Source organism: Corvus moneduloides, chromosome 11 (genome assembly GCF_009650955.1).
Source record: "Corvus moneduloides isolate bCorMon1 chromosome 11, bCorMon1.pri, whole genome shotgun sequence".
NCBI lineage: Eukaryota > Metazoa > Chordata > Aves > Passeriformes > Corvidae > Corvus > Corvus moneduloides.
This window is the reverse complement of record NC_045486.1, coordinates 2,307,294-2,316,729: the sequence shown is the minus strand read 5'-3', so window position 1 is coordinate 2,316,729 and position 9,436 is coordinate 2,307,294. Positions and strand designations below refer to the sequence as shown.

Sequence of the window (9,436 nt, the reverse complement as noted above, 5' to 3'; positions counted from 1 at the left end):
GCCCGGGCTGAGCAATGACCCTCCCGGTGCTGCTCCCAGTGCAGCAGGGCCGGGGTCACTCAGCCGGGCAGCGAGCGGGCAGCGCTGGCCAAGCAGCCCCATACTCCAAACCTCAGCCAGAGGGCACTTCCAGGGACTGCACAAATGGGCTGAGCTGTAAACGGACAAACCCCGGTGTCCCAGCTGCACAATTAGCAGTGTGTTAATGTGTTTATTATAATCAGCTGCAGAGAGAAATTGCACCGGTGGTCAGTCAGGTGTTTGTGACCGGCTCTAAAGCACAAGGAGCACCTGATAAAATACTGCAGACTGCTCTGAGAATGGTTCAGAAGTAGGAAACAAAAATATGTGTTTTGGTTCCCCATTTTCAGTGGCAGACAGCTGAGGCAGGTGGCTGAGCTGCAGGCATCACCTCTACGGGGCAGGCATCTCATACTGACAAAAAACAATAAAAAAAAAATCTTTACACCTGATCTCTCCACAATTCTCTGAGCACTTCAGGACAGACACTACTCTCTCATGTCAGATTGCCCCTGTCTAAACATCTTGTCTAAATCCTCTGCAGAACACTTACATTCTACGGTTTTACTACTAAAAAACAATGAACTACAAGTGTTTTAATAAATCCAAGCACCTTTTTGCATTATAAGCACACTTTAAAATGTGGATGTTTTCTATGAAAACACACGAACAAAACCCTACTAGGATGTGGTTTTATCTCACCTGCCCAGCCAACCCCACCTCAGGGTGCAGACACCAGCCTGAACTTGCCCGGCCTTAGAACATTGTCACTTCACTCCACTTAATGGGACATTGACTTTTTATACTTCACTCTCTGCAAATCAATATTCTAATAGACACAAAAGAGACTAGCAAAAGGATACAGAGTACCTGCCCACCAACCTGATAGAGAGGATTATCCATAAATGAAGGTCAAATCAAAGGAAAATTTAAACCTGACATGAAGAGAAAAGCAGCACAAAGAAGAGTCTTTAAATAAGGGAATTAAAAAAAAAAAGTATCTAAGATTAACTACAGAAGGAAGGAGACACAGCCTAAAGCAGGCATGGATAAGGCAGTTAAAACTCTCAGCCAGGGAATGACAGACTAAAGTCCCTTTGGAATGTCTGTGCTCAATGCCACGATTTAAGAAACACTTCAGGAGGCATCTCCAGTACATCACACAGGAAATGTGCTTCCTTTTAATGTAAAATAGCAACTTTCAGTATCTGAAAAGTATCTGAACAGGCTATTCAGAACAAAGGCAGAGAGAAACCAAGTGCAATGTAAAATAAAACACTTAAAAGGGATACCTTATTCTTTCAGAGATTAGTTCCATAGGAAACTAGGAAGCCAAAGGGAGCCTTCAAACAGGCTCCTTTAGCAAAAGACTTCACTCTCCCTGGGAGGCTGCTACAGCCGTGAAACCGGGACCCTTTGGGGCCAAAATCAGTTCAAGAAAGCCACAGCTGAGCTGATGGATAAGTGGCAACACTCCCAGCTGGAGAAATGGTTGCACCAGATCCCCAGAGTCCCCTTCCACCCAAGAGCACTGATAATGGCACCAGAAACACATGGAAGCCCCGTGTTTATCACTTGGGATGGCTTAGCTTCCACCACACCGATATTAGAAAGGGCTTCTTTGATTCCTGGGCCTTTTGCCTACCAAAAAGACAGGGAAGTTTTAGATCCGGTTTCTGCTAAACTAGGATTGTACTGAGTTTTCTGAGTGCATCTCCCTTGACTGCAGTTGATGAGTCACAGGTTCACACCCCCGCCGCGAGCTCCACCGCCTTGTTACAACGCCCAGCCTCAGCCACCAAAATTCAGTGGCGCGAGGTAAAGACGCAAACTCACAGTTCAGGCACAGTTAATATCCCAAATCCTAATTATCAACAGGATATTAAGAAATCCAAGGAATTACAGAGAAGGATCACAAAAATGATTTATGAGCAGAAAGCATTATTTATATAGGGAGAAAACCCAACAGCCTAATGCATACAGTGTAACAAAAAGGATTTGCAGTCTCATCCTAGAGGCAGTAGAATGTACTGCAAAAGAAATCCCCAGCTGCACCAGGTGCCTCAGTTCAGCACCACTAAGTTCACCTCCAGTTCACTCTTCCAGCTCCATTTTAAGCTTTCCTTCTACAACAATTTTACATAACAAATGGAAATGAGCTTTCACCCATTTTTCACCCATCCCGGACCTCTCAACAGTTCAACCTATTCATAGCTCAACACAACAGAGCCCTGGGTGGGATAAGCAGGAGGAAGACACTGGATTTTCCATGACCTTTTGCAGATTCCCAAACCCCTCTCCTGTACATATAAGCAATCTGTTTCTTCTACAACAGAGTAATGACTTGCTACTTTATTCATTTCAAAATGATAGAGAATTCCATCTGGCACTATGGATCAGCAGCCAGATTACAGTGTCTTGAGCTAAAGGCCAACTCAGTAACAGCAGAAACTCCTAAACGGAAGTACATTTTAATATTGCCAATCACTCAGCATTCCACATGAAGTTGATCTGCCACCTTCCCCACACTGGGAAGGGCTCACGGGACAAGAGCAGCCACCCCAGGGAGGCAGGGCTTAGAGGCACCACAAGGAGCAGCTGTGGGTAGACAAACCCAGAAAAACAGACCATCTTTAAACCCTTCCACCGTGTACATTCTGATCAGTTATTGTGAAAAACGAGGTTCACTCTCCTGTGAGAATTTAAAGAGTTTAATATAAAGACAATAAGAAACACATAAAATAAAGCAAAGAGGTAATGGCCGGGTGCCTTGGCACTCTGCCAAGAGCATACCTGATGCTCGAGGTGAGCCCTTTCTATACCATTTTTACTGTCTGTTCTCTATACATATTCAAACTATTCCTGGAGCTGTTCTGCATGGCCACTCCCTGATCCCGCCTTTTTAGAGCATGCGTATTCTTCTGCCTTGTGGTTTTATTTCTTTTGATTCTTGGGCCTGGGCTCGCTAGGTGAGAGTCGATGGTGCGGTGGATCTCTCAATTCCCCAGACAGTCAGGGCTGATTGCAGCTTTGGCCTCTTTGCCCCCCGGGCAGAGCGGTGATAGCGGCTCCGGACTCTCCTGGCCGCCCGTTCTCCGGGCAGAGCAGCCTTTGGGCCCTTTTGTTCTCTGGACAAAGTGTTGATCAGCAGCTTCTCGGGCCTCATCCTCTGCTCGCTTGGAGGTTCTCTTACCTGCTCACACTTGCTAACATTCTTGGAAAAAGAAAGAAAACTACATCCACACAGCAAAAGCATTTCTAACATTATATAATATCTACCTTAATACTTGCAAGAAGCCAAGGTTACAATATACGTTTATAACAGTTATGAAGCACTGATGCGACAAGTCTAAATTGATGAAAGTCTTCCCTAAAATTACACAAGCCAGATACTAGGAGACACTGACCTCCAGAAGTGCCTCTTCCATACCTCCCCTTCTCTTACACCTCAGTGCAATAAACAACCCTTTCAATTATCCCATAAACAATACTCTCAATATTTTCCCATCAATTATCTATCTGCATTATCCCCCATAAATACAGATTTCACTGTCCAAACTCACCTGCAGCTCTCCTGCTGTTGCTCAGCTCCTTTTCCCAGGCAAGAGAAAGAGAACAAAAGAGGCAGCAACTCTTTCTATTTCCTAAACGTTGCAGAAAGAGGAATCAGAAAAGCCACATCAGTAACCATCCCAAAGAAAAAGAGATACAAGCAGCACCTTCTTAAAGGAGCACAGAGCACACTCCAAAAACGTCTAACTCCCAGCTCTGAGGGGGGGCTTATTTATGGGTGTGCTAATTGACTTCCAAATTGAAACACATGGTGCATGCAAAGCAGGTGAAATGATGCTAACAGCTTCCTTAACCACAAACCCAAAACACCTGAGCCAGGGGGTCAATACAAAAGCTAATGCAACCCCAGGATGGGAACACAAGCCTGGCTTTGTTTTCCCAAGACACGGGGCAGTTTCCAGCTCAGAAGGAGATCGCATTAGATGCTGTAGAAGAACGTCATACATTGCACTGGCAGGACCCCCCTGAGCCAGGTTTAGATGAGAGACTGGGAATAAATTCTTGGCTTTGAGGGCAGGGAGGCCCTGGCACAGGGTGCCCAGAGCAGCTGGGGCTGCCCCTGGATCCCTGGCAGTGCCCAAGGCCAGGCTGGACATTGGGGCGTGGAGCAGCCTGGGACAGTGGAAGGTGTCCCTGCCCATGGCAGGGGGGACACGGGATGGGCTTGAATGTCCCTTCGAACCCAAACTGGTCTGTGATCCCAAGCCAGAACTTGTTTCCATGGATTTGTGTCTCCCATCATCCAGAACACTGATTTGGCTGGATTATGTCCTACCAAAAGCTATGGCCATGGCTTTTCCCATCCCCAGGACAGGAGCGTGTGGTGCTGCTTCCCCTGCCTGAGGGCTCAGGTTCCCATCTGCATCATCAAACATTAATTTGTTTAAGAAAAAAAAAAAAAAAGAGAGAAACAAAAGCAAACCCGAATACCTTCAAAACAAGCAAGGATTGACAGCCACGTGAAGAATTAAAACAACTCCGTGGTTTGCGATTAATACTGACAGCTGGTGCGAGCACTTCACACATCGCATGAAACCGCACCGCGATTGGGAGGAGCAGCCCCGGGTAGGGAGGGAGGGACTCGAGGCGGTCACACCGCATTCCCCCATACCCTGCCAAGGGCAGCCGCATCCCCCGAGCGGAGCGGGAGCGGGGCCGGGGCGGAGCCGGGGAGGGCCCGGGCGGGAGCGGGAGCGGAGAGAGAGAGGGAGCGGGGAGGGGCCGGGAGGGGCCGGGGAGGAGCGGGAGGGTCCGGGAGGGGCCGGGGAGGAGCGGGAGGGGCCGGGGAGGAGCGGGAGGGGCCGGGGAGGAGCGGGGAGGGGCCGGGGAGGGGCCGGGGAGGAGCGGGAGGGGCCGGGGAGGAGCGGGGAGAGGCCGGGGAGGGGCCGGGGAGGGACCGGGGAGAGGCCAGGGAGGGACCGGGGAGGGGCCGGGGAGGGACCGGGGAGGGACCGGGGAGGGACCGGGAGGGGCCGGGAGAGGCCGGGGAGGGGCCGAGGAGAGGCCGGGGAGGAGCGGGAGGGGCCAGGGAGGAGCGGGAGGGGCCGGGAGGGGCCGGGGAGAGGCCGCGGAGGAGCGGGAGGGGCCGGGGAGGGGCCGGGAGGGGCCGGGGAGGAGCGGGAGGGGCCGGGGAGGAGCGGGAGAGGCCGGGGAGGGGCCGGGAGGGGCCGGGGAGGAGCGGGGAGGGGCCGGGGAGGAGCGGGAGGGGCCGGGGAGGAGCGGGAGGGGCCGGGGAGGAGCGGGAGGGGCCGGGGAGGAGCCGGGGAGGAGCCGGGGAGGAGCGGGAGGGGCCGGGGAGGAGCGGGAGAGGCCGGGGAGGAGCGGGAGGGGCCGGGGAGGGGCCGGGGAGGAGCCGGGGAGGGGCCGGGGAGGAGCCGGGGAGGAGCGGGAGGGGCCGGGGAGGAGCCGGGGAGGAGCCGGGGAGGAGCGGGAGGAGCCGGGGAGGAGCGGGAGAGGCCGGGGAGGAGCGGGAGGGGCCGGGGAGGGGCCGGGGAGGGGCCGGGGAGGAGCCGGGGAGGGGCCGGGGAGGAGCCGGGGAGGAGCGGGAGGGGTCGCTCAGAGCGCCCGCCCCGCTGAGGGAGGGCTCGCGCAGCGTAGCGCCCGCCCCCTCGCGGCGCTGTCAGTCACTGCCCCCGCCCAATCAGCGAGCGGCGCCGGCCCCGCGCAGCCAATGGGCGCAGGGCCGCGGCGCGGGGGGCGGGCCCAGGCATGGCGGAGCTGAGCGGCGGCAGCGAGCCCGTGGCCGTGGCGCTGTGGCCGCCCGGGGAGGCCCCGCCGGCCTTCCAGGTACCGGGGAGACCGGGGAGGAGAGGGGAGCACGGACACTTCCCACTGCAGGCCCGTCCGACCGGGCCTTGGGCACCGCCAGCCATGGGGCAGCCACAGCTTCTCCGGGCAGCCTGTGCCAGGGCCTCCCCATCCTCGCAGGGAAGAATTTCTCCCTAATATCTAATGTAAACCTGCTCTCTTTTAGTTTGGGTCCGTTCCCCCTTGCCCTGTCACTCCAGGATGCCTAGGAATTTTCTTCAGTGGTATTAGTCTTTACAAAACACATTGAAAAAGCTTCCGAAAAGCCTGGGGAAAAAATAAAGATGTGACCCCTATAGACCCAAATATCCCGGAATTACGTGGTGTGCCCGTATTTTACCGAAATGGGAAAGGTTGTGGTCGTTGAGGAACATTAAACTGAGTTTTGAGTAAAGCCGAGTGACTGAGAAGCTGATGTTTATAAAAAAAGAAACTTGCGAATGCACTGTCATCTTTCACAACACCCAGAACTTGCCAGGTACAAGCTGCTGTGAAATGTAATATTTAGTGATAGCACATCCTTCCGGCTTCTAAATAAAGCTGAATGCTGAGAAGGGAATGAAAATATACCCGAGGCTGTTTTTATATCTTGGTTTTCAAATGTTGCAGTTTCTATCAGGTTTTGTTTTGTAATAGTCCGTGGTTCTAAAACCATTCACCTGCTGGGGGCATCAGTGTAATTTTGAGAACCTGATTTTCTAGCGGAGCTAGGAGGAAGTTTGGATGCAACTTGAATCGTCATTTTTAACATAAATGTGTATTTGAAATTCTGTGGCTTAGAATAGCTATAGATTAACCTCATCAGGAATAACTTACTGAGAATTTTGAAGTCTGGGGAGATTACTTTAACAATACCTTGAAAATTCTGCAAATAAATATATCCATAAATAAATATCTTTGGTATCTCTATAAATGAAAGCCATACATAGTAGAGCTAATTAGCTGATTTTTTTCTGCCAAGCATTTTTTGTGTCTGGGGGGCTATTTTGAGAAATTCAGACACTAACAAGACTATCAGTTGTTTTTTGGTCTATATGAAATACCTGATTTGTGTTCTTTTAAACACTTCAGACAAGTTTGAGTTGGAAGTTTACAGAAAAATGAAGCATTCATGATTTGAGTTTTGGGATCAGTCATGGGCAGACACAAACTTTAAAAGCTCTGGTTTTGAGCACTGACAATACCAAGGCTTTGACCTCTGTTCTCTCTGCAGTACAGCCCCGACAGCGTGGCCGGAGCAGACGGAGAGATCGACCCCACTGAAATCACCTTCCCGGGCTGTTCCTGCCGCAGCAGCTCCTGCGTGGCTCCCGAGTGCCCCTGTCTGTGCCGCGGGGAGAACTACAGCAGCAGCCTGTGCCTCAGGCTGCCAGAGCAGCACGAGCAGCACTTCTCCAGGCCTGTGTTTGAGTGCAACAGCCTGTGCCAGTGTGGGGACGGGTGCCAGAACAGGCTGGTGCAGCGGGGGCTGCAGCTGCGGCTGCAGGTGTTCTGCACGGAGAGGAAGGGCTGGGGAGTGCGCGCGCTGGAGCCCGTCCCCAGGGGCAGGTTTGTGTGTGAGTATGCTGGGGAGGTTCTGGGCTTTGCTGAGGCTCACAGAAGAATCCAGGCCCAGACAGCACAGGACCCAAACTACATCATAGCAGTGAGGGAGCACCTGCACGACGAGCGGGTCATGGAGACCTTTGTGGATCCCACCCACATCGGGAACGTGGGCAGGTTCCTGAACCACTCCTGTGAACCCAATCTGTTTATGGTGCCAGTGAGAGTTGACTCCATGGTGCCCAGACTGGCGCTTTTTGCAGCCGCTGATATTTCTGCTGGAGAGGAACTTTCATATGATTACTCTGGAAGATTCCATAATTTACCAGGAACTAGCAGAGAACACAAACCCCTGGAGGAAGAGAACAGGCTGAGAAAACCTTGCTACTGTGGTTCCCGCACGTGTGCTTCCTTCTTGCCTTGGGACAGCTCCCTCTTTTCCACACCAGCGAGTTCTCCATAGCCTTTCAGCCTTAAACACACCTAAAAAGTATTATTTCCTCTAGTAGTTAAATAAAACTCTTTGTGTTCAACAAGGAAGCACATGTGGGTTTGAGTAGCAGCAAAGAGACAAGGTTTCAAGAATTTCATGGAATAACCTTTTCAAGGACTTTCTAAGGTGCATAGTACAAGGGATTATTGGAGCTTCAGGATGTTCCAAAATCAGGGACTAGGCCAGGCCTGGTGTTTTTGTCTTCTTGTCCTCTGACAGCTTGCTGTATGTTAAAGCAGCTCTCTTGGTTTGTACCCTTCAGAAAGAATTTGTACCTTTAGCACTTGTACATGGACAGGACATGTGATAACAGCAAGAAAAGTCACTGACAATGGCACAAGAAAATGACACCATGAATCATGACACTTGCAAGGAAGGCATTAGGTTTCTTAAAATCCATTAAATTACTGTTTTCAAATTACTTGCTGTAATTTTTTTTTCTTCCACAAAGCATAGTAACTACTTATTATTGATGTCAAAGGAAAGAGTAGCTTTAATACTTTGTGTGTCCCATGTAGCTGCATGCCCACAGCAGACTGTGACTGACTGGCTGTTTCACTCCCATTTAGCTTTGTGGAAGTGGTGCAGGACTGCAGTCTCTGAGGAGCACAACATCCCATCTTTTTAATCACCTCAGCCTCGAGGCTGCTCTGATCAGATCTCTGCAATCACAGCAAGCAGCACATCTGTTACTCCCCAGCACTGGCAGTACATGCTCAGGAAGCAAATCCACCCCCTGCAGCATGGAGCAGGGTGATGCTGACAGTTGACTGAAAGTAGAAATACAGAAGTACATCTGAACAACAACAGATTTGTGTTTTTCTGTTGAACAGCTGACAGATGCACAAGGGTTCTTTCAGCTGCTAACTGATCCATGTTTTCACTACTCCAGGGCCAGGCAGCATTAAGCAAGGCCTGGCCTTTCCCAGCACAGGGAGAAAGTCCTTGCATCTTCTTTGCATTGTCCTTGTCCAGCTCTAACAGCTGTGCAGGGCTTTTCTGAGCACCTCCTTCCACCAGGGATGCACTGCCAGATGGGCACATTCTGTAACTGCACGTTCCTTCACTTCCCTGCTGCAAAGATCAAATTAAGGCAGCTTCACACAGGCTGGTTTTGATATTTAAGATGGATAAACTGCAATGCAGCTTTTTATTCATGTCACATTGTGCCATCAGCAGCACAAACCCTCAGTTATTTGCTCTGGACAGTTTGATCTTTACCTGTTTCCATACCCTTTGACATAACACACACAAGGGAGTACATCTCGTGGGGATCAGCTGTTCTGGAGGCTATCAGTAACTTCATTTTTAAATTAAAGACAACTTTGATTTGGAGCTGAAAGATTAGTGCCACTGAAGGACTGAGCTGTCACTCCCAGCTCAGTGTGCTCTTTCACAAGGAATCCAGGCAAACAGCTAAAAACTGGGAGCTCTCTGTAATCCTCTCTACTCTAAAAGAGCAGAAATGATTATCAATATTTCAGTATTCATTGGGAGATT

At 50.8% G+C, this 9,436-nt stretch overlaps 1 protein-coding gene across 2 annotated transcripts; it reads left to right on the top strand.

Moving 5' to 3' along the window:
* Nucleotides 1–5,772: 5,772 nt before the first annotated feature.
* LOC116449405 (histone-lysine N-methyltransferase SETMAR) lies at nt 5,773–8,357 on the top strand. 2 transcript variants are annotated; one of them, XM_032120889.1, is made up of 2 exons: nt 5,773–5,880; nt 7,115–8,357. In XM_032120889.1, exons 1-2 carry the CDS (start codon nt 5,803–5,805, stop codon nt 7,904–7,906), a joined length of 870 nt encoding a protein of 289 aa, XP_031976780.1. In that variant the 5' UTR covers nt 5,773–5,802; the 3' UTR covers nt 7,907–8,357. The 2 variants fall into 2 exon arrangements, with proteins under 2 accessions (XP_031976780.1, XP_031976781.1); XM_032120890.1 differs by lacking the exon at nt 5,773–5,880 and adding an exon at nt 5,891–6,379 and having other exon boundaries at nt 7,120–8,357.
* Nucleotides 8,358–9,436: the final 1,079 nt, after the last annotated feature.